Source organism: Peromyscus californicus, unplaced genomic scaffold (genome assembly GCF_007827085.1).
Source record: "Peromyscus californicus insignis strain IS unplaced genomic scaffold, ASM782708v3 Scaffold_9__1_contigs__length_137607984, whole genome shotgun sequence".
In the NCBI taxonomy this organism is placed as follows: Eukaryota; Metazoa; Chordata; class Mammalia; order Rodentia; family Cricetidae; genus Peromyscus; species Peromyscus californicus.
The window spans coordinates 62,788,824-62,814,892 of NW_026294617.1; the positions used below are offsets into that span (position 1 = coordinate 62,788,824).

At 40.6% G+C, this 26,069-nt stretch overlaps 1 protein-coding gene across 1 annotated transcript in view; it reads left to right on the forward strand.

Annotated features, from left to right (window-relative positions):
* The window catches only part of Dchs2 (dachsous cadherin-related 2), a 221,099-nt gene that overhangs the window by 159,104 nt on the left and 35,926 nt on the right, over positions 1-26,069 (forward strand). The window contains exons 11-13 of the mRNA XM_052730019.1: positions 2,999-3,133; positions 3,597-3,806; positions 13,451-14,308. Coding sequence (XP_052585979.1) covers positions 2,999-3,133; positions 3,597-3,806; positions 13,451-14,308 — 1,203 coding nt within the window. The remainder of the gene's footprint in view (positions 1-2,998; positions 3,134-3,596; positions 3,807-13,450; positions 14,309-26,069) is intronic.

Here is a 26,069-nt window from a genome sequence, read left to right on the forward strand (position 1 = left end):
AGGTCTTCTGAAGGAATACCAAGTGCTCTTAACTGCTGAGCTGTGTCTTCAGCTCCTTCTCCTCCTTTGGACTTTCAGTCTCCTTTTAGTGTCCCTTTGTGACAACTCTTGGAAGAAGATCCTTGGAGGAAGCCATTGGGCAAAGGAGAGCTATAGTCTCAGACTCTAGCATATCACAGGCATGGAAGCATAGATTTAGATTTGAGACATAGAAGTTTAAGCTTTGTCTTTAAAAAAAAAAAAACTACAGTAAGAACAACCAGGAAATGCCAATTACAGAGGCTGCAAGCAAAATGAAACTTAGTATGTTCAGGGAGCAGAAAGGAAGTAAGGAAAGCAGGAATGTAGCAAGGGTGTGAGCAAGGGTATGAGCTGTGAGAAGAGTTGGAAGAATAAGCAGGGTCCACATCGTGAGGGACTTTGTAGATGCTGGTGAAGTGTGTTAATCTTATTCTGAGTGCATCCTCTCTTTCTTCCTTTTTACAGATTAACTCTTGTTCATCTTCACAGTACTACAGAGCATCTCTGCTTAGTCCGTCATGCCATATCATTTAGCATGGTACTTGAAGCTTACTTGTCTGCACTGAGTGCTGTGCTGTAAGCCTTGTGAAGAGAAAGACTTTATGGACTTCCTAGCACTACATTTTTGTCACTTGCCTGTCACCTTAGAACTTTCCATGCTTACTGAATGAAATAGTGAACATATTGCCTTTAACACATCTTCTCTGAATCTACTTCCTCCTGAAGTCTATCCCATCCTCTTTATAACTCTTGATTTAATTGTCTACAAGAAAGGAGATCTAGTGACCAAAATAGCTGTCTGAGCAATCTTTATAAGTCTATCATTCAGTAAATGTACTTGAATAATTGAGCACAGGAGGGTAGAAATGAGAGGAGAGATAAAGGAAAGAAGGAAGGAAGGAAGGAAGGGAAGGAGGAAGGGAGAGAGGGAAGGAGGGAGGAAAGAGTTAAATAATCAAATAAGCAAATAATCAGAGTTCAATATGAATACACGGTATCATCTGGAGTCATTGATTAGGAAAGGAATAGACAAATCTGTATTCATCTGTGTCTCTATCCATTAGAGCAAGATGCTAACTAATCTATGGCTAGAATAAGCCCTTTTCATCCCACTCTGGAAAGGAGGAGTAAAATATGACATAGAGAAACAACCAGGGACTGCATCTCAATTATAGAAAGCTTTCCTAGCATGTGTGAGGCCCTGGATTCCATACCTAGCACCAAAACAAACAAATGACTGGATAAATAGATGAATAAATAAACAAAAACTTGAAGCAAAGAAAAAGAGAGCAAAACATTTCTTCTTCTACTTCTCTTTCTATGTTTTTTTTCTCTTCCTTCCTTTCTCTTTTTGGATATCAGTCAGCAATGGAGGATATCATGGAGGAGCTAAAGTAGGTAAGAACTAAAGAGAGCCATTAAATTTTATGATAAGAAGAATCATTGCTCATAGTAGAAAGGATGGCTAGATTTAACAGTGATTTGAAGGTTGCTCCAGAGAATGACAACATCCTTAAATGAAATTTGGCAATATTGAGGAAGACTTAATTTTTTTAATTAAGAAATTTTTTTATTCATTTTACATACCAAACACAGATCTCGCTCTTCCCTCCTCCCAGCCATCCAGCATTCCTCCCCCCGACAAGGACTTAATTTTTGAGTTTCAGAAGATAGAAAAAAATACAAAGGAAAGACTAGACACTTCAGGAAAATTCCAAGCCTCAGCAGTTGAAGGATTCCTTCTGCCGTTAAGATGGGCAGATAGATGCAGAGTTGAATGTAAATTCAGATGATTAAGGGAATTTCTTTCTCAAGATTTCCTTTCTTTCTGAGAAATACAAAGGAGCCTGTGGGCGCGAGCCAGGAGGTGTTTGGTAGGAGACCTTAAGAGGAGCTGTGACTGAGGACAATCACAGATGATGGTGACACTTGTGTGACCTTAGACTGTGCTATTAGGACCTTCTCTCCGTCTCAACATCTGTTGGATAACCAAGGAGAGCAGAGAAATGGCTCAGCTAAGCTTGGGCTGCCACTCAGCTGGGAATCTTCAACCCAAAGTCACAAGACATGGGGAAGAAGCAAGTTTGATGGAGTGATGCTCAGGCTGGGCTGCAGAGGGAAAGAAAGTCATGGCAGGGGGCGGGGGGTGCTTTCAAGTGGCATGAGGAAGAATTCATGGGGCTGCGGGAATTGGGGTCTAATATTAGAGAGTGTCGTGTGCACACAGAAGCAACTGGTCACACACATCCTTCCCTAGATGTGCGTCATGAAGATTGTACTACATCTTTGCAGACACAGGCTTCCAACTTGCTTAGTAAGGTAATGGGATTAGACGAAGTCATCTCTATTTCTCTTCTGTTTTCTTGTTCTCTTGTTTGTTCTGGACAATTACAAGGGTGTGAGTAGGAATAAGCAAGTAACGACTTACAACCACAAAAATGGGAAGAATTATTTTCAAAATGCGTAACAATGTGGTATGGCACTCTTCGCACCAGATAGGAGACCAACTGCTAGGTTAAACACAAAACAAAGCAAGAATAACCACACAAGCAACCCTGCGGGCCTGCCCCCTGAGGTTGAGAATAAACAGAGTCCTACAGCTGAGCACAAGCTTTTTAAACAGAGGCTAATCTACAGAAATTGTCATCTGTCCCACAAGTTCACAATTATGTCATTAAGTTACAATCAGGGGTGTTAGGAGGAGTAATTAGGACTACGTTGTAGAGTTGCTCACTCCTAAGAAAAACTTTTATGGGAAGGAAAAAATCCTAAGCATTCACTGTGGGTAAGTCTCATAAGGCTTTTGAAAACTGAGCATTTCTGCTCACAGGGCCGTCATTCTAGAAGAACAGACAGAGGTATTGTCTTGTACTTAAATTTGAAGACTTTTTAATAATCTTACCTTTCTCATCTACAGCTTGATATGTTCCTATGAAAATGGTCAGATTACCCAAATTGCTTTATTTTTTTCCTTAAGGAGTCAATGCCAAGCTTCAGTTTCAAATCATGCCGGGGCCTGACTTTGAGTTGTTTGAGATCAACCCTGACACAGGAGAGGTGGTGACAAGTGTCACATTTGACCGAGAAGCTCAAGGAATCTTCACACTTCGAGGTAAGGGACCTGCCCCCGCCCACACACACACTATGTAATCTCAAAGGATCTAGAAGGATTATTAGTGAGACTTAGCATTTTGTTCAAAATTTTTAATTTATTTAAAAATGTACATGTATGTATGTGTGTGTGCCTACTTGTCTGTATGTGTACCATGTGTATGCAGTACCCATGGAGGCCTGAAAAGGCTGTCTGACCCTCATTGAATTGAGATACAGGTGCTTGTGAACTTCCTAATTAGATGCTGGGATCAACTTCAGGCCTTTGGAAGAATAGCAGTTTCCCTTCGGTGCTGAGCCATTTCTCCAGCCTGAAATTTAAGGTTTCTGTAAGATGACTCTAAATGAAATATTACTGGCCCAGGGTCACCCAGCGAGTTCAGTCTCATGCTGTGTAACTGGAACAACGTATCTTAGGTGTGTAGTGACAGCCACAAACCGTCCTTCTCTGTGTTCAACATCAGTACTTGTGCAAGACGGTGGCGTCCCTTCATTGTCCAGCACTGCAACCATCCTCTGCACTGTGGAGGATGAAAACGACCATGCTCCAGAGCCTGTTGTCCACAGGCATGACATTGAAGTTCTGGAAAACCAGGATCCAGGGGTTGTCTATACTGTGTTGGCTTTCGATATGGATGCTGGCAACAACGGAGCTGTCTCCTATCACATAGCCGGTGAGTACTGGAAAGCCGGCGTTCTCTCTGGGTACTGACCGGTGCGGGTGGTCTGCTGAGCTTTCTGTTTTGGTGTCTGTTGTGTTTTCCTACAAAACCCACACCCAGTGGGAACTGCTGTTCTCTTCTTCCCCTGGAGGGAGGGGCTTCTGCCTCTGTCTGCCCTGAATCAGCACCCTCCAAATTTTCTTTTTTTTTTTTTGGTTTTTCGAGACAGGGTTTCTCTGTGTAGCTTTGCGCCTCTCCTGGAACTCACTTGGTAGCCCAGACTGGCCTCGAACTCACAGAGATCCGCCTGGCTCTGCCTCCCGAGTGCTGGGATTAAAGGCGTGCGCCACCACCGCCCGGCCAAACCCTCCAAATTTTCTAAGGCTGTGGTCTTCAAAGTTTTTCTGAATTTGCTTCTATGCCAATACTAGGGCAAATGCATCTAGAACAGATTGCTTTTTCCTATTTTTTTGTTGCTTTATATGATCGCTTATTTTATTCTTTACATCTTGAGTTGATAATTCCTTCTATATCCTATCACAATTTACTATAATGAGGTAGATTTTTATTCTTATACCAATTATTTTCACTGTATTTTCTATAATTGAGTATCTACATATATTGAAATGAAAGCTATTTTAAAATTTTAATAAATTTATAATCTAAGCTTACAAAGTTATTTTAGGTCGGGTTGATCTTTGAAAGATTAAAATATCAAAGATACTGTCCAAGTTTTTGCTAATAGTTTATTAAAAACAAAATTGTGCTGGAAATGAATCTCTTAATAGAATTGATGGATCCCTTTTTTCCAGTTTATGAATGTGAGGTTTCTTTCTTTCTTTCTTTCTTTCTTTCTTTCTTTCTTTCTTTCTTTCTTTCTTTCTTTCTTTCTTTCTTTCTTTCCTTCCTTCCTTCCTGCCTTCCTGCTTTCCTTCCTTCCTTCCTTCCTTCCTTCCTTCCTTCCTTCCTTCCTTCCTTCCTTCCTTAAGTCTCATAATGTTCCCCAGGGGTTGGTCTTGAAATCCTATCCTCAAGGTTCCTCCTGATCTAGCCTCTTGATTACCTGGGAGTATAAAGCAATCTTCTGCCTTCGAGTAAGAGAGAGAACAACAACAGGTCTCCTGCCAGTTTTCTTTTTTACAGGTACAGGTATGAAAGGAACTGTCCACATTTTTAACCTTCCTTGGTGCTAAACAATGGAGTTCAGAATTCAGGGCTTCTGAAGCACTGAGTGTATGCACTTCCTCTAAGCTGTGCTCTATCAGCCCTTCTTGTGCATCCTGAAAGCCAGAGGACAGTTGGTAGAAGTCAAGTGTGGTGATGTATTGTGTACCCTAATAAAATTTGCCTGAAGATCAGAGAACAGAACAAGCCACTAGATTAAACATAGATGCCAGGCAGTGGTAGCACACACCTTTAATCCTAGCACTTGGGAGTCAGAGACCTGTCTGGATCTCTGTGAGTTCAAAGTCACCCTGGATTACATGAGATTGACTCAATCTAGGAGAGAAACAGAACCAGGCAGTGGTGGCACACACCTTAATCCCAGAACTTGAGATCTCATGCCTTTGCTTGGGAAGTCACACATGCCTTTAATCCCAGTACTAAGAAGGAAGTAATATTGCAGGGCAGAGAAAGGTATATAAGACATGAGGAGACAGGAACTAAAGGTTTTTCAGGTTGAGGAGTTCTAGAGGTAAGACATGGCAGTGGCTTGCTCCTTTGTCTCTCTGATCTTTCAGCATTTACCCCAATATCTGATACAGGTTTTTATTATTATTATTATTATAAGACCCATAAGAAATTTGAACAATAGTCAAGTTAGTGCTTAGACATTGTCTGAGTTGTACATTCCCCAAACCAATTCATAGCTTCTGCTGTGATTTACCCATCACAGGAAATTGAGCAGACTTTGTAATTTAGTTAATAGCAAAGACCTTTTCTGTAACATGATTCTTAAAAGGTCTTATTAATAAAAACAAACCCGGTGCCAGTTGTTGGGGTGAATGCTGGAAGATCAGAGAAGCAGAACAAGCTACAGCCACCTCACCTCGCCAATTCCTCAGCTGATCCTGTTTCCTCAGACTGGAAGCCTCTGAGTCCTCATCCAAATGGATCTCAGCTGAACTGCTGCTAAAAGCCTAAAAGCTTAACCAGGCTCTAGTTCCTAGTCCTCACACCTTATATACCTTTCTGCTTTCTGCCATCACTTCCTGGGATTAAAGGCATGTGTCACCATGCCTGGCTGTTTCCAGTGTGGCTTTGAACTCACAGAGATCCGGATGGATCTCTGCCTCCAGAATGCTAGGATTAAAGGTGTGTATACCACCATTTTCTGGCCTCTGTATCTAGTGGCTGTTCTGTTCTCTGACCCCAGATAAGTTTATTAGGGTGCACAATATTTTGGGGAACACAATATCACCACACTGTATAATGTATTATGTGTTCTTCAGTCATTAAAGTCAGTCACTATTTCAATACCGAACAACAGTGGGGGGAGTTGATCAACATTATTAGATGAGAATGACCTCTTATTTGACAGTCAATTATTTTTGTCTGAGTAAGGGGTGGTAATAAAGGCAAGTATGGCTGAGTAAATTGTGGTGGTATTGTGTTCCCCAAAATATTGTGCACCCTAATAAACTTATTTGGAGTCAGAGAACGGAACAGTCACTAGATACAGAGGCTAGAAAATGGTGGCACTCATGTCTTTAATCCTAGCATTCCAGAGGCAGAAATCCCTCTGGATCTCTGTGAGTTCAAGGTCACATTGGAAACAGCCAGGCATGGTGACACATGCCTTTAATCCCAGGAAGTGATGGCAGAAAGCAGAAGGTATTTAAGGTGTGAGGACCAGGAACTAGAGCTGGTTAGGCTTTTAGGCTTTTAGCAGCAGTTCAGCTGAGATCCATTTGGATAAAGACTCAGAGGCTTCCAGTCTGAGGAAACAGGATCAGCTGAGGAACTGTCAAGGTGAGGTAGCTGTAGTTTGTTCTGCTTCTCTGCTCTTCCAGCATTCACCCCAATAACTGGCCTCAGGTTTGATTTTATTAATAAGTACCTTTAAGATTCATGCTACAGTAAACCTTTATTTATGATCCTAGGTGTCCTAGTTTGTAACTCTGTGGCTGTGACCAACACCATGGCCAAAAGCAACTTGGGAAGGAAAAGGTTTATTTCATCTTACAGCTTACAGTCCATCATGAACAGAAGAGTCAAGGCAGGAACTCAAGGCATGACACCAATTCAGAAGCCATGGAAGAATGCTAAATATTGGTCTGTTCCTCATAGCTCATATTCAGCTCCCTTTCTTATATAACCCAGGATATCTGCCTAGGAGTGGCACTGTCCACAGTGGACTGGGCCAACCTACATCAATCATTAATCAAGAAAATGTCCCCACAGTTTTACATAGAGGCCAGTCTGATGGAGGCATTTTCTCTGCAAGGTTCCCTTTTCCCAGATGAGCCTAGTTAGTTTTGTGTCAAGATGACCAAAACCCTAACTAGCACACTAGATGAATTCTCAGGCAAAGTATTTTTAGCAGTAAAGTATATAAGCTGTGCTTCTGGGAACTGCCTTAAAGCTATATGTTTATAGATACTCCTTCGAAAGCTTCACATTATGTAACCCCTGACATACTCAGACATTATTTTAGGAATGATTGATCTAAACACCATTCTTTTTTTTCATGTTAGTCTTTTGTAATAATAGCAAATTACTTGAGATAATGAACTTGCAAAGGGACAAAGACTATTTGGACTCCCGGTTTAATTCATAATCAATTGAACCATTACTTTAGGACTGTAGTGGGACATCATGGCTCATAATCAATTGAACCATTACTTTAGGACTGTAGTGGGACATCATGGCAGATACACACGCAAATTAGACTAAACTTGCTTGCATTGTGAGCTAGGATAAAAGGGTGGAAAATGAGAGCTCCCACGATCTGCTTCAAGGACACATTCCCTATAACCTACAGGCTCACCAGGCCCACTTTGGAGAAAAGTGTTTTACACATGGACTCCTGGGGCCTATTCAACATAAAACTCATAGCATTTACCTAAACTAAGTCATGACTATTTCCTTCCTGTGTCTTGTTTTTCCACCTTTGTACTCTTAGAATGTGCCCATTTCCTCTATGTGCCTATTATTTTAGAGTCTGCTTCTTCCTGCTTGCTCAAGTGCAGATTATATAACTGCCTCCTAAACCTCATTGTTCTCATAAATTCTTACCTCGATTCCTCAGTCTTCCTCCTAAACCAGAAAGTCCTGGCTCAGCCTAAAATCCTTCCAGTTCTCCCCTTTAGGTTCTGCAATGAAGCATAGGCCATTTGTGGTTTGACCCTACTTTCCTCTCAAATCCATGTTATTGGTGAAATTATTAAGGTCACTCCACATAGTTAAAAGGAGATTTATTTAATGGCGTAACTTACAAATTAAGGGATAGGTAGGTTGCGGGGTCTGGGGAAGGTGTATTGCAGTCCAGCAGTGTTCTCTGGAGCTCTGCTTGGTCCACCTCCACCGTCCAGGGTCCCGGAACAGAGAGAGAGTGCAGCCCATCCAGATCTCAGGTCTCCAGGCACCTCCCTTGGCCCTGCCTTGTAGGTGTGACAGTTGCCAAAGTCTCAATGGGGGTTGGAACTTCCAGATCAAAGCTGGAATGGCTACCCACTACACCATGTCTTCACTTGTGACAACCCATTTCTTATATTCTACAGCAAACTCCAAGGGAATCCAGTTTTTTTTTAATTGTTCCAAGACATCTCAGCTACTAAGTGCTCATATGTATGGGACTTCATACAGTCTTTACTTTACACAGAACACTGTCTCCAAAACTTGTAGCCTTGTTTCTTCCCATTGAAGGGTGCACTGGGATTTCATTGTTTCCAGTAGTATTTTGCGGCCACACTAACACTCTATGCACTGTTGGGTCCCTGTTCACCCATGCCACCTGAATATGAGTATTAAGAGCACACCCTAATGTCTGGATCCTGACCTGTCTTTCCTAGACTATAAGGTCTTGGAAGCTAATATGCCTAACTCTTCTTTATAGTTCCAATATCAAGCATATTTGTAGTTCATACTTGGCAGAGAATAGGACCTCACTGAATGTTTGTTGACCAAATGAATTGATTTCTCAATCACAAATATTATACAATGTAACAGAAGTTTCTCCTATCCTACCCGGTCCTGCTGCCCCATAGCCACTTATAAAATAATCACTCAGAGGTTTATATTAATTACCAACTGTATGTCCTATGGCAGGCTTCTTGCTAGCTAGCTCTTTCATCTTAAATTAACCCATTTCTATTTATTTATGTATTGTCACGTGTTCCTTGGCTTTACCTGCATCCTATTACATGTTGCTCCTTGTACGGCAGTTCCACATCTCCTCCCTCCCTCCTTTCTCCTCTTATTATCTCTCTTGGATTTTCCTGTTTGGCTCCATCCTGCCTTGCCATAGGCTATTGCAGCTTTGTTTACTAACCAATGGGAATAGCATATATTCACAGTGTACAGAAAAATGTCCCACAGCACTTCCCCATTTCTGTCTATAAAAAGGAAGGTTTTAACTTTAATATAGTAAAATTATATATAACAAAGTAGTTATCAACCAGGAATTACTGTTACAATATCTAGTCTATTTATATTTGGCAAAATTAGAAAATATCCTACCATCTTTCCTATTTTGTGAGTCTAAAGTTTTATATCTAACTTACCTTTTATCATGACGAAGGAAAGCTTTAATTATAACTATCTAGTCTTCAATTCCATCAAAGACCCCAGAAGGATATAATATTACTAAGTAAACAGGAAGTGCATTGTAAACAACTTCCAAAAATCTAGAATGACAGACACATCTGGATGCCTGGACAGGCACCCAAAGTTCCTCTGCAACACTGGGGCATCCATCTTCAGCCTATCGGCCTAGAGTTTCTCAGTCACTTCTCCCTGTGTCCTGCAGAATGTCTGGCAGTCTCCTCTGTAAAGCAGGAACTTGAAGGACCATCTCACCTTGTTTTGGCAGAATTGAGTGGTCATTTTCCTATGGGTCCTGCATGTCCAGTTTATACAGCATCCTGTCAAGCAGTCAAGGCAAGGACACTTTTTTGCCCAGTGGCTAACTTTTGCCACAAAGAAAGCAAAATCTATAATGAGTTTCTTTGTTGCCTGTCATCCTCTTTGAAGTAATTGGTGCTGGCAGGAGCAGATGTGTCTCATTGTCCAGAAAAGTCTAAGTTCTTAAAATATTTTAAATACCATATTCTGTAGTTCTTTAAAGTGTTTGAAGATTACCTACCTAATTGAAATATATCTTTGTATACCTAAAAAATGTAACTAACATGACTATAAATTTCACTATCATAGAAGACTAATTATTAACCTGTATTTCTTAGTTATACTACAGTGTAAATGAGTTGCATAAACATAATACCTTAAACAAGAATATAAATACATATACAGTATAACAAAATTAACTTTAACTTTGTATCAATAAACCAAAATCCATAGCAATGTAAAACATTTTAAACAAATTGTTGCTCCTTAAAAGTATATTCAATAATCTACCCCTTTATCCTATCTATATCCGCCTTTCTTCTTTAGAAAGAGATTGCATTTACAATAAACCCCCTTTAAATAAAAATAAACATGTATGAACAATATTTTGGGCATTTGGGTGTAGCTTCTCATACTACGTCCTGCTGATTGGGGGTGCTGGTAATCTTATGGGGATCCTGAGAAAATTAAGAATTATAGTGAAATCTTCACTGTAATAGTCTGTGAGGCTATATTGACATTTTAGGGGGTCTTGGTTGATCAAACCATATTAGCCTTGAAGCAATCCACAGGTTCTCACCTTCTGTGGAAACATAAGCAGAACCTCTTTTCCAAAGCAATGTATCCTTAGATACAAATTTTGAAGTCAAGATACCTTTAAAATATACACACTGATTTAACTAAGTAGCCTTCACAATCAAATGTATTTCTGCTGTTAAAAATCCCCCAAACAATGTAATAATACAAAGTATCCAGAGTCTTTCCATCCTTTTATATTATCCTTTTTGTCTCTTTAAAGACTTTATTTTTAAAACTATCTATTTCTTTATATAACTGTCTATGTTCCTTTTCCTTTCTTTTCCAAGCCTATGTACATTTTTACACACACTGTAAGCCGTTTAGAGTTTTATTCCATCTGAATCTGTCTTATTGTGAATCTGTAATCATTTTTTGATCATTGATGTAAGCTACAGTGTGGCTAGGACCGAAGAGGCAGCCCTGGCTGCTGGCTCCACCCACCTCACCTTCCCAACATGGCAGAGGTACCTTTACTGCCAGCTCTGGGGGATCCATGCTCACCACCAACTATGGGAAACAGTGGGTCTATGCCTCCACCCAGCAGTGTGTAGCCCAGAAACCTTGTTTTTTGGTCTGTACTAGCCAAAGGTAAATCCACCATGCAATGTGCTGCATGGCTTGGAGATGCTTCTGTGTATGTGGCAGGGAATCTGCTATGCTATAGGTCAAGCCCATGTGCTGCAGCATCTCTGTATCATGGCTTGTCTGAAAAGACAAAACTAGGAAACTGTTTTTAACTCTGTATTAGAAACTTTTTTTCAAAAGCTTTCTCGGGTTTTGGGTGGAAATTCTTGCTATCACATCTGGGCACCAAAATGTAGCTGGAAGTTTCTCCAGTCCCACCCAACCCCATGGTCCTGCAGCCTCCTATAAAATAGTCACTCAGAGGCTTGTATTAATTACCAACTGTATGACCTATGGCAGGCCTCTTCCTAGCTAGCTCTTTCATCTTAAATTAACTCATTTCTACTTACCTGTGTATCACCATGTCTATGTATCACCACGTGTTCTGTGACTTTACCTGTGTCCTATTACATATTGCTCCTTGGACAGCAGTCCAGCGTCTCCCCCGCCCCACACTCTCCTTTCTCCTTTCATTATCTCTCTTGGATTTTCCCACCTGGCTCTGTCTTGCCTTCCATAGGCCAATGCAGCTTTATTTATTAACCAATGGGAATAGCATATATTCACAGCATACAGAAAGACATCCCACAGCAATACAATGCATCTGACCATCTCTATGTTGGATGTAGATTAACTGTGTCTTATAAATAAATAGACAGGATTCCACTCCTGAGTACTTTGTTCCTGTATGCTTTAAGTATTTACAAATTAGCAAGGCCCCATACCATTGAGCCTACTACTTTGATCCTACCACTCATTCAAGAATATGGCCAATGAGTCTTTGAATCATTTTTTACTTCAGGAATCTATGTAGATGTCTTTGAGATGTTTTTATTCTGCGTTCAATTATAACTTTTATTAGAGTTGGTCCAATGGGAGATAGTAAAGAACACGTATTTTGAAAGATACAGAGGTGAATAAAATATCTTTGCTGCACAGATGTGCAACTGCCTGACAGAAGTGTTAAGACTCACACACGCAGTGCCAGGGGATCATAGAAGAGATGAGCACAGCAGTGGGGTACAGCTGAAATAAACTCAGCAGGCAGTAAAGTTTTGGAAAATTAGTATAATTCACCAGTTATTTTCGTCGAGTGTTTTTTAAAAGATTTATTTATTGCATGAGTATGTTTGTTTGTCTGCATGGATGTATGTGTTCCACTGCATGTGGAGGCCAGAAGAGGGCACTGGATCACATGGAACTGGAATTACAGATGGTTGTGAGCTGCCATGTCAGTAGTGGGAACTGTACTGGTGTGGTGATATTTTATTTGTGTTCTAACAAATAAAGCTTGCCTGGGGAACAGAGGAAAAAGCCAGCCATTATATAAAACATAGAGGTCAGGCAGTGGCAGCATATGCTTTTAATTTTAACATTCAGGAGGCAGAGATTCATCCTGATCTCTGTGAGTTCAAGGCCACACTGGGACCAAAGCCAGGCATGGTGGCACACACCTTTCATCCCAGCACTAGTTAATCATAGAGATCTGGAGGTCTGTACAGACAGATAGGAAGTGATAGAGTTGGGTGGAAAGAGGAAGTAATGAAGCTCGGTGGAGAGAGGAAGTAAGATGGCAGGACACAGAAAGGTATATAGGCATGAGTAATAGGAAGTAGCTCTCTCTTGGGCTGAGGATTTCCAAGCAGTAGGAATGTGGCTGACTTCTTTCTCCTTCTTTGTTCTCTCAGTCTTCACCCCAATAGCTGGCTCCAGGTTTTTTATTAATAAGAATGTTTAGCAATTTGTGTTACATACTGGATCTTCTGGAAGAACAGCAAGTGCTCTTAACCACTGATCCATCTCTCTAGTGTCTGCCTCCACATATCAATTTTTGATTGATAGCAAAAACCAAAACAAAACAATGTTCCTTATTCCCTAATCTTGTTTTACTGTCAATAAAATACACATCTTAATATTATGGGAAAATGTATGAATACAAAACAAAATGTACGCACACACAAAACACCAGATTGGTGCACTTGTTCTAAGACCCATATTGAGGAGTTAGGGTGCTTGTCATGCTCAACTGTTCTCAGTACTTAAAAAAGTGCTAAGATACAATAGTCAGGAAATAAATATTTTCAATAATTAAACTAATAAGTATATTAGCTATCAGGGAGTTATTACTTTCCCATTTCAAATGGATTTTCAATTGTTTTCTGTGACAGGTGGAAACACGGCTGAGTACTTTGCTATTCATACAACCTCAGGAGAACTCTCAACAACTCGTGCTTTGGACCGGGAGCAGATCAACAATTTTACCCTTATTATCCTGTGCTCAGATTTGGGGAACCCACCTCAAAGCTCTGTGATGCAGTTGCATGTTAGGGTTTTGGATGACAATGACCACAGCCCTTCTTTTGCCATGCTTCATCATCAGGCCTCTGTGCGAGAAGATGCTGAAGTGGGCACTGTGGTCCTGGTGCTCTCTGCTGTGGACAGAGATGAGGGCCTCAATGGGCAGGTAGAATATTTTCTGTTGGAGGAATCTTCTGGTGCGTTCACTGTTGATCATGTAACAGGGACAGTGAGAACTGTCCACGTCCTTGATCGAGAAACCAGACCTCAGCACACGTTCCAGGCTGTGGCCAGAGACTGCAGTCCCCAGGGGGCAAGGAGCAGCATGTTGACTGTACTCATATCTGTCACTGATGCTAATGACAATGATCCTGTTTGGGAAGAGAACCCAGTTGACGCTTTCCTTCCCCCCGTGCTGTCCCTAAACCAGACCATTGTTCATCTGAGAGCCAGTGACCCAGATTCAGGGTCCAACGGAATTGTCACTTTCAGTTTTGCAGACACCCAGTCAGTTTTTTCTATCGATGAATATACAGGTGAAATTAAACTTCAGCAGAATTCATCTTCAGAATCTTTTCCTATTTGGGTACAGTTAAAAGCCACTGACCAAGGGGTCCCAGCAAGAACAACCATGGGCCTCTTGGTTGTTCACATGGAAGGAGAAGATGTGAAGCTCTCCTTCAGCCAGCATCTCTATACAGGACTCGTGACTGAAAACTGTGAACCAGGTCAGTGTACCCTCAAGTTTCTTATATATTGCCCTAATCTGGGCAAAAGGCTTTAATGCAGACTACAGAGGATTGCCATTGCAGTTTCAATTGCAAACTTATGGGTCTAGCTAGTTCTTCATATTGAAAAATTATGACCAGTGTGATTGTATTAGTTCTCCAATGCTACCAGGAAGTACGAACTAGCTTAAAAAAACAAGACCTCTCTTTTGCTTCATTGTTCTGGAAGTTCCGGGCAAAACTGAGTGGGCCCGTTGCTTTGGGTCTCTGTGGAGGCAACATTCTGGTGGGACAGCATGGCAGAGCAGACTATTCATCTCTCTAACCAGGAAGCAAAGTGGGAAGAGAGAGTGGGAGTGCTCTTTGAAGGTCCATCCCCAAGGATCTAACAGCTGCCCACTAGGCCTGCCTCCTGAGGGGCTGCCACTCCCCAGTGGTGCTACCTTGGGTTTCACCAAGCTTTTAACATATCAGACACTCAGGGAACATCCACATCTGAAGAATAAGTTCATATTGACCTGATCTGAAATAAAATGTCAGGGTAGAATGTCATGATGACCAAAGCACTTCTTACTTCCAAAGGTGGGCCTTCTTACTTAAGACTCAGTTGAAAAAGTTAAAGGATGAATGAGTGAGAAGCCTGCACCCCCCTAGTTCTATATTTTATTAACTCCTGACAACATTATCATTTTTTAGTTTTTTTAAACACTTGGAATTAATCTGATGATTTTAATTGTGAAAACAGCTATGAGTTAAAAGGAGCTTAATATTCTAACAATGGGTTTAAGAAATATTAAGCTCCAGGAAAGCTAGTTAGAAACACTTCTGCAGGTATTGCAAGCATGTGGCATATGGAAATGGCCAGGTATAATGAGCCTGTCTTTGAAGAATACAAATCGACATGGGAGGTTGTATAGAGTCAGCCAAGAGGTAGACCAAAAGCAGAGGATGTAACAGGAAAGGGAAAAGAAGGAAGAAAGGACGGCAGCTTGGAAAGCTGTTGAATGTGATCAGAGTAAGTCACCGGATCCTTGGGTTCTCTGCTAAGCAAGGGCTATGTGCATAAAGCATCCATTGACATTTTCAGCTGATAGGGCTTTTCCTGGAGCATGAATTTGATGCAGACTGCAAGGTGATATCAGACGCCACAAGAAGAGATTTTTCTTATTTATTGTTTTCTGTTCTTGTGTTTCAGTAAGCTCAAAATGTTGCAGAATGTCAATCAGTATTAGATTGACCTTAATGTTATTAACACTATTTTATAGCATCAAGAATGATTTTTTGGTCATCTCCAAATGCACCTAAAATTTAAACTTTTATAATCAAATGAAAAACCTTAGAGAAGTTTTCTTTTCCTGTAGATCCCTCAGACATCCTATCATGCTAAGTGGATTATTCATGCTGTTATTGTAAATTATCATCACAGTAAACTGCTTTTATTATATTTTTTTTATATGTAGGAGTCTTTTGTCTGCATGGATATATTTGTACCACTTGTGACCTGGTGCCCACAGAGGCCAAAAAGGGCATTCAATCCCCTGGAACTTGAGTTACCGACAGTTGTGAGCTGCTATGTGGGTTCTGGGAATCGAACCTGAGTCCTTTGGAATAGCAAGAGCTCTTACATGCGAAGCCATTTCTACAAGCCCCCCCTCCAATGCTTTTAATATTCACACATTCTTTTAAGAAAATTAAAGTCAGAACAAATAAATTACAATGTACTACTCATGTTTGTTTAACATTTGTAGTTGTTGAGGTATCTTAAGCCTCTGGTAGTGATTAACATCTACCAACATCATTAAGCTTCACACCTATATCATGGTTTCTTTTGTGTTACTGTTAGAAAATACCTGACATAAACAGTGGGAAAGAAATAAATGGTTACTTCAGCTCATGGCTTTAGAGACTTCAGCCTGTAGTTGACTCCCTGGATTTTGGGTCTGGGGAAAGAAAGAATATCATCACAAAGGCTGCTCAGAGAGAGAGACAGACAGACAGATAGACAGAGAGAGACAGAGACAGAGAGACAGAGAGAGATTTTCTGTCCCCCCCCCCCCCCGCTTTTCCCTGTTTCTTCCATCTAGATCCCAGCCTATCTTGGTCTTACTCACAGTAAGGGCAGGTGTCCCCTCTCCCCACCATGTCGGCGCTCTGGAAGCACCTTCACAGGCACAGACAGAAGTGTACTTTAATAATCTATCTTTAAATCCAGTCAAGTTAGTGATCAGGATCCGTCATCACGACTTGAGCTGACTACAGTTTCTGTTTGACCAGGACATCTTCAGTAGATGAGATTCAAGACGTCCCTCAGTGGGAGCAGTTGCCACAGGCAGAACTCAGTAGGTCAGCAGGATAACCAGGCATGTGCAATTCCCTCCTCTCTGCTACCGCTGCCCCCTCTGCCATCCACCCCCCAGTTTTCATACTGGGTGAGATGGGATTTGATCATTTTGAACACTTCTTTATTTTCCAATTTAGCTTCCTAAGACAACAAGTTGGTGTGGCTTCTTTCTGGGTATTCTGAACGGGTGGCAGGTGGATGCCTGGTAGGAGGGCCAGTTGAATTTGGAGTAGTACCTTGCCTTTCCCATGATTTTTGCTGGTGCTGATCTCATACTGACATCTGTTGGAATGGCCTTAACTTCAGCAACCTCCTTTCTTTGTGTATAAGGGGCCTCTGCTTGCCACACTTAGTTTAGTCTGGGGACTCGATAGGTTCCCCTACTCTCCAGAGTCCCCATTGTTAGGTAGCTAATATTTAAGTTGAAGGGTGTCTCCTCAGTTTGTTGGGATCTACACAGGCAGCCTTATCTCTCCTACCTTTAAAATCTAGTAAAAATCATTCTGGGAGATGTGGGTCTGGATGACATGTGCTGCTCTGGACTCTACAGCCATGAACAGTGGGTAGATGGCTTCAGAGGTTGGATCTACCTGTTGACTCCAGGCTCTGGGCTACCAAACTCCTGGGTCACTCTCAGGTAGTGAGGTTACCTCCTACCACTGAGGGCTGGACTGCCTGCCCTGGACACTTCACTGCCTGAGCCTTCTGTTGGCTGCCCTTTTCTCTTTGCCTGCCCGTGGTCCTCCCATTCTCCATCACTCCCCAACACAGTATTTTTTAAAAATCTGGCTCTGCCATGCTTCTTCCTGGTTCTTGGGTCTCTGGGGTAGCTCAGTTTAGACAATAGGCTCTCGATTAAAATGGCCCCTGACCACAGCTCTCTGAGTGATGGAGACTGGCAAAATGTAATTCCTCTCTTGCCAGAGAAGTGTCAAGAACCCTTGCCTGGATGTGAGGCTTACAGTTATTGTGGACCCGCCTGTGGGAACGCTGCTGATCTCTTCACCTGGCCAAGTTCATCAAGCGTCTACCTCCCTTCCCCATGCAGAGGGGCAGCTCAGCCAGAGTCTTGAGCTTCTGTCTTTCCTCAGATCACCCTTTGGTTTCTCCACATTTCTCTGCTGTTCTATCATTCCGTTTATGAATTTCCAATGTTCCTTCTCTCTTTCTTTCTTTGGAATAGAGTATATATTTATGTATATATTATATGAAATATATATATATTTCCTATAACTCTTTGCACAACACAGAAGCAGCTTCTAAAGTGATATCTTCCCAGGAAGCCCTGAGCTTGTTCAAATGTTAAGGATAAACCAGTTGGTTATTCACAATGGTTAAATCCACTAAATGATGAAACAGGCCTCCAGAAGCCAGCTTTCTCAGGGCTTCTGTTTCCCTCTAACACTGTGGATATCCTGATGAGGGTGAATCAGCAACTGTTGTCCTCAGGGTGGGGTATTCAGAACTTCATGCATTTCTATGAATTGCCCTGGGGTGGAAAATTGACATTATGAATTATTTTGATACCCTGGCTAAATGTTAAGTACTCAGACTTTGGAAAACTTGAAACAATGTTGAAACATGATGACACATGGAGGCAATGTGACTAGCAAAATATATTTAATATTGTAAAATAAGTCGTGTACTTAGATCTTGAGATTTTGGAGGAGAAAACTGTCTTCCAGCACTTTGGCAGGAGATCCAGTAAGCTGCTGTTCTCCATCAGCTGGGCAGTGTGGAAATGTGACATGCATTATTTAAGTGGGGCGGGTGAGACTGTCATGGCTCCACGGCTCATGATGAGCGAGTTCTCTTTCCATAAAGTGGAAGCAGTAATGACTTCCTCACAAGGATGCTGCAAGGATTAGATTAAGCTGTAGGAGGGTACCAGTCATCACTTCAGTTGTTATTGTGGCTCTTTTCCTTCTGTCTTAAAGCTCGACATGAAGTTTATAAAATTAGCAGGGTTTAAAAGTTCTAACTAGAGCAAGGAGCTATTACATAATGGTTGTATAATCATTGTGAAGTGTTTGCAGTTTTTAAAGGCCTGCCATCTGGATCATTTTCTGTACAAACTAGATAAGAACTGTACTTTCTAAGGAAATGAATTACCTCATAAACATAAGAGTAGGCAGCTCCATGTCACTGGGGCCTTGGGAATGTTTATGACAATAAAGGGGAAGAAAGAAATATTTTCTATCATTCCATTTCATTACTTAGGACCAGGCTTGCATTTGAGATGAATTTCATAGTAATGAGGGCTGCCTAGGTAGCCATTTTCAATATAGACTTTTTTTTTTTTTTTTACTTTATCTACGATTTAAGGTAACTCTGAAGGAGACAGAAGAAAAGTCTCAGGCAAGGTTAAAATTCTCAAAAGGCATATACATCAAGACAGTTTTCATCTCTGTGAATTCATCCTAGGCTCCATCTGGGTTTCAGCCACAGGAGCTCTAGATCTTATTTACCTTAATTTATTATTATTTTATTCATTTAAAAAATCATTTTTATTAATTCTTTGAAAATTTCATACATGTATACAGTGTATCCTGATTATATACATCTCTCAGTTCTCTGTCCATTCCCCCCTCCCAGGATCCTGTCAACTTCATGTCCTCTTTTTAAATTTTCATTTCTATTACTATCATTATTACTTTTAACCCACTGAGTCCAGTTAATGCTGCCCATATATGCTTGTGTATGAGGTTATCTACTGGGGCGGGGCCACACCCTCCAGAGATAAGTGACTTCCTACCTTCAGCAGGCATTAACTGCCAATAGCAACTTAGTTAGGGGTGGGGCCTCAGTAGCCCCTCCCTCATCCATGCTGGGATTATTTTTTATTTTATGAGTATGAATGTTTTGCCTGCATGTATATATAGTACCACATGTATACAGTGTGTGCTCACGGAGGCCAGAAAAGAGTGTCAGATCTCTGGAACTGGAGTTACAAATAGTTTTAAGGTGCCATGTAAGTTTTGGCATTCAAACTTTGGTCTTACACAGCAAGGGCTCTCAATCACAGAGCCATTTTCTCCAGCCACATGTGGTGGGATTTTTAACTGGCTTGATCGTTCAAAGGTAGCCTCATCGAGTGGGGCTTCTCAAACTGTGCGAAAGAGACTTACACATACATCATGGTGCCAGTTTTTAAGTATGAAGAAAATTGCTGTTTGGATAGAAATAGCCATGTTGAAATTACTAGTTTTTTCTTTCTTTCTAGGAATAAAGATACAGGCAGCCAAACCGTAATCAGGGAGTTATTTGCTAATCTTCACCAATTAAGAACAGGATGCAAGTCAAGTGTTGAGTGCCATTGGTCTGTGAGGCCCTTTCCTAGAGCAGAATTACCAGCTCTGCCAAGCTGGATTTAGTGACGCTGCCTTGGTTCCCGTGCCTTCATGGCTCACCAGCTTCTGTTCTTTGGGTTTAAAAGCTCCTCACCTCACGCCTTTACCCCTCAGTCAGAGTTTCTGCCCAGCAGCCATTAGGTTGTTTTGTTGTTGTTGTTGTTGATTCTTAAAAGCTGGTTTTTGTCTAACTCTACTCCAAAGCATCATACTTTTAAAAAAGATAAGAAACGGGGCTATTGTTTGAAAAATAGTAGTATGTCTTCACTATTGGTTTTGTGGATAAGACCTCTGCCTGATCTACAAGCAGAAGCCACGTATTGTGGAAAGCATCAGGGTGGATACAGCAGAAATACCAAGAAATCATACTCTGTTTTTTACAGAGGAAACATGTGGTCCCAAGTATAATTAAAGGATTCCTAAGGAAGTCTGCTGTGTGGAAAGAAGGGAAACATCCTTTCTAGCTTCTGGAGCATGAAGGAGTGGCAGAGAGGCACTGCCAGTTGTCACTTTCGTTGAGGCTATAATCCAGGAGGGACCAATCTTTTGAAGGAAGAGCTAAAAGCAGAGGCCACTTTGGAACTCTGGAGGAGCCACTGCCTTGTACAGTGGACCTTTGTAAACACGGGTCAAAGGGCAATGGTAAATAGGCAATATGTTTGGGCAATGAGAAGGGTTAATCTCTGTGTCAAAGTATTTGAAATGGACAACAACATCATAACCTACTTAAAAACAGAGATTTATTTGGGCTCATGGTTACAGAGGTTTCATTCCATGCTCATTTAGCCCCATTACTTTGGGCCCATGGTGAGGCAGATATCATGGTTGGGATTGTGTGGTGGAGCAAAGTTGATCACTTCCTGAGAGAGGATGGGGAGAGAGAGGGGATGGGAAAGGAGGAGGGGCAGGAGGAACAGAAAGAACAGGGAAGGGGAGGGGAGGGAAGAGATGAGGGGTCACAGACAAAATGTAGCTGTCCAAAGGAATATTGACAATGATCTATTTCATCCAATGAGGTCCCACCTCCTACAATTTCCACTAAGCCACCCCCAGCAATAGTCAAAACTAACTCATGATCTAAGGCTTCCAGACTCCTCACTCCCAAAACCTGCTGCATTGGTGACTGAACCTTTAACAATATGAGGTTTCTGGGACATTCAAACCAGACTTTGACAGCAGTGGTGCCCATAAGAAACACTAGAGCAGTCACTGCAAGATAAAACTACCATTTTGTAGTAAACAACTGATAGTTGTGTAGCTGTTAAATTACGAGATTGTCACTCTGCTCCATACACTTTAACACTGAAGGACACTCTTTCCTGTTCTTAACAATGTCCTTCACTGTTCTATTACCCTCTACATCATATTTTCTATTTTGAGTACCCTATACTCAATTTTCTAAAGGTTTTTGAATATCTGTTTCCTTTATTCCTTTAAAAGATGGTTTGATGTATTTCGAAGTGTCCAAAGTATCTCTATTGCCATTAGTTTTAAGTTTAAGACATGACATGAAAGTATAGCAAGAATTAACTGGGGAATGCTTCCAACTGTAGATAACAAAACCATAGGGATGTTTCTACTTGGTAAATCTTCATAAAACACTTTTAAAATTGTTGAACCATTTAACCATTACTTCTGAGAAAGCAAAAGGACATATCCTCAAACAAAAATAAAACTGGGGAATAGTATGGGAAGAGAGCTGGTACCAGGCAGGGTAAATGATATATGCAAAGGTTTGGGGACTCAAGAGAGTATGAATTTAGGGTCATATGAGGCATCTTATGTATTGGAGGCCCTTATGCCTCCTTAGGAATCACCTATCTGGAGGAGAAATTCATTGGCAGCCACTAAATTATCCCAGTGAATTTTGTAGAAAGCTTCCTTTGGAGGCTGCTCTTGGGTGGTCCTAGGAAGAGTTTGTTAGAAGAACACTACGGTGCTCCACACCATCAGTGAATGACCAGAGCCTGAGAAAAGCTGTAAGAGTGAGAAAAGCTAGGAGTCTTGGACTCCACCAATATTTCATAGTCAGCCTCAGTGGGACGTGGTGATTATTAAGATCCAGATTTCTCAACCTGGCTGCACTTTGAGACATCTTTGGAGTCCAAAAAACAATTACTAATACATCTCCCCTCTACCAAGTTCAGTGGGCATCTTTGAAGGTAGACCAATCCAACATTGTTAATTGATGGAGGCTCCCATGTGATTCCAGGGGGATATTCAGGGGTCAGAGGAGAGAGGTGAGAAGAAAATGTAAGGCAGCACCACGATTTTGTCTAACTTCTGCTCCCAAACAGCAGGTGACTGCTCACAACCTGCCCTTTGCCTGTTTCTCAAATGCCATCATCTCAGATGTCGTCACTAGTGCCCAATCCTCCCAATCCCTTCTCCTTTGTGGATCCGTTATTCCTGCAAGGCTTAGCATAACCCCGCTTCAAATGAATGTTTATTGTCCTCAGTAGAAACATCTCATCTTGTGGTGTTTGCTTTTGTTTTTGACTATTGCTTGAGTCATTTCATTAGTACAGGTCTGTTCAAATTTTCTATTTCTTTATGATTCAGTCTTCATATGTTGCAGGCTATGAGAAATATATGTTTTTCTTATAGGAAATGTAATGTGTTGGCACCATAGTTCATTGTATTAATTGCCTGCTGTGGAGTAATATTATCTCTTCTTTTGTCTCAGGTTTTTGTTGAATATTTTGTCTCTTGTTCAGTTAGTCTAGCTATAGTTTTTTACTTACTTGGTCTTTTAAAGAAAATTTTTAAAAAATTGCCTTTTCAACCATTTTAATTTTTTCAATTTATTTTATCCCTACTCTGATCTTTATTATCCCTTTCCTTCTACTAAGTTTGGCTTCAGCCTGCTCTCTCTCTATTTCCTTGTGACATATTATGTTGGCATGCTGTTTGTTTTTCTAATGCAGGTGTTTTCCACTGGTCACCTCTTAATACCACTTGTGCTGCATCAAAAATTCTAGTGTGTGGTCTTCTTTTCATCTTAAGACATTTCATTTTTTATTTCCTTTTATTTCTTTCTTGATGTATTGATTGTTCACACAATTGGGGATTTTTTTCCAGCTTTCCTTTTGCTAATGAACTGAAGTTTCACTATGTTGTGGGTGAAAAAAATAATTTGCTATGATTTCAATCTTGACAACTTTATTAGGACTTGTCTTGTGATCTAAAACACAAGCTACCTAGAAAATGTTCTGTGTGTCCTTCAGAAGAATGTATGCTCTGGGGTTTGGTAAAAAAGTGCTCTGTATATGTCTACTGGGTTTGTTGTCTACAGCATTATTTAAGGTCTCTGCTCTGCTTTTGCTTCGGTCTGTTTGATGGATCAATTCTTGAAGGTGGAATACTAAAATCCTCTCCTACTTTTAGTTTACTGTTTCTCATTTCAATTTTGGCAACGTTTGAGATATATTGTATGGTTGTTGTTTTGTTTTATTTATTTATTTTTTTTTTGAGAAAGGGTCTCTCTATGTCACACCGACTGCCCTGGAACTTACTCTATAGACCAGGCTGACCTGGAACTCACAGAGATCTGCCTGCCTCTGCCTCCAAGTACTGGGATTAAAGGCATGTGCCACCACTCCCAGCCTACTATTTATATTTTCATGATCACCTGAGGTACATACACTTATAATTCCACATCTTGCGGAAAACCGACCATTCTATCATTATGTAATGCAACAGTTGTCTGTCTCTTGTAGAATTTTCACTTAAAATCTAGTTTGCCTGATGTAAGTTTTACATCCACTTTGGACAGAACTTGGACTCAGGATTCATTTGCACCCTTTTCCTTTCAGCCTGTGTGCATGTCCTTCTATCTCAAGAGAGCCTTTGATACACCTTTCGGTCTTTTTTTTTTTTTTTAAATAAAAACATTCAGCTATGTCAGGTGGTGGTGGCGCACGCCTTTAATCCCAGCACTCGGGAGGCAGAGGCAGGCGGATCTCTGTGAGTTCGAGGCCAGCCTGGTCTACAAAGTGAGTTCCAGGAAAGGCGCAAAACTACAGAGAAACCCTGTCTTGAAAAAAATAAAATTCAGCTAGTCTGTGTATTATGATTTTGGAACTAAATCCATTTACACTTAAGATAATTCCTGGTAGAAAACAGTTACAATGTGTAGTTGGAGTTTTCTCTAGTCCTGCTTAGACCTGCAGCCACTCAGACCCAAATAAACACACAGGCGCTTATATTATTTAAACTGTTTGGCCTAATGGCTCAGGCTTCTTGTTATCTAGTTCTTATATCTAAAATTAACCCATTTTTATTAATCTATAAGTTGTCACGTGGCTTGTGGCTTACTGGTACTTTTACATCTTGTTTCCTCTGTGTCTGTTTGGCGACTCCTGACTCAGCCTTCCTGTTCCCAGAATTCTCTTCCCTGCTTGTCCCACCCATACTTCCTGCCTGGCCACTGGCCAATCAACACTTTATTTATCAATCAATCATCCACAGTACAAAACCCATTTGGAGAGAGTACAAGTACTGGCTGATTTCAGATACACTCGTCCCCCCACACAAAATAAGGCATACACAAACAAAAGAATAAAATAAAGAATTTATGTAATTATTCTAAAGCAATTCGATCAATACATCCAAAGAAAACACATAGACAACCCAATAAAATCAGTAAGGTCTGCATAAAGAAAATTAGATTGTCTATAAAGAATTATTAATAAAAATAATCAAACAGAAAATTTAGAGCATAAGAATACTACAACTGAACTGAAAATTCACAAGGGAAATTCAATAACAGATTTGATAAAGCTGAAAATTGGTGGACTTGAAGATGAGCTATTAGGCAATCAATAGGAACAAAATGATAAAGAGATTTAAAAAAACTACAAAAGAACTTATGGGATACATCAAGGGAAACATTGTATTTATTATGAAAGCCTTGCAAGAAGAGAGAAAGAAGACAAAATGCAAAGGACTCCTTCAAAGAAACAATGGTCAAGAACTTTCCAACTCTGAAGAAGGAAACAGAAAGACTACTGTGAGAAGCTCACAAGACAGATCCAGGGTGAACCCAAAGGGCTTCATGGAAAAGTCATTAAAATCAAACTCTCAAATACTAAAGCAAGAAACTCTAAGGAGTCCTAGGAGACAAGTGATGTGTCCTCAAGGGGGTTCTCAGACCAATGAGGCTTCTCCACAGAGACAGCAGAAGTCAGAAAGAAGACAAAGAACACACTCAAGATATTGAAAGTAAGAAATTGAAATTACCATAAAAGATACTGGGACTGACTGACAAAGCTGTTCTTTATAAACGAACCATATGAAATGCCTGCTTCAAATCAATTTTTTTGTTTTGTTTTTTGAAATAGGGTTTCTTATGTAACAGTCTGAGCTGTGTTGGAATTAACTCTGTAGACCAGGCTGACATTGAATTCACAGAGATTGACCTATATCTGCCTCCCAAGTTCTGGGATTAAAGGCATGCACCACCACCACCCTGGCCATCAATAACATATTTAAGAATAATGTATATGCTTAGTAATAATGAAAATGCTCATGCACAGGATTATATGTCATTTTCATAGTTGCTTAGTTATTGCCATAATTATTGATCTTTGCACTCATTAAGAATTGCATATTTGTGCTTCCAAACTGAGAGCTCATAGCTGTTATGGGTAGCATTAGGCTTTTTAATGGGAGTTTTGTAAAGAAGAGGAAAGTAAGACTATTAAATGTATTGCACTTTTTGTTCAATTATACCTCATAAATGCTTAAGAATGAAAAAGGTTAAGTTATTGTTTACATTTTATTCTCTGTATTTCCTCATTGGAGTTGAAGGTTCATTGATAATTTTTCATAGCTTGCCATTTCTACCTTGATGTGTTATGCACAGTGATTTAAGTTTTACCTGTGTGCCCAGAGAGAAAGGCATGTTAAAAATGTGGGAGTACGCAGGATCTAGGAAGATCAAGGCCCTTTACTTATTTCCGCTTTAATAGGGATGTTTCAGATTTAAACTTTGTCAGAGAAAAAAAAATACATAAACATTTGTGGCTCTCTGCTGACTTTAGCAGCTAGTTTGAAGAGTTCTTATTGA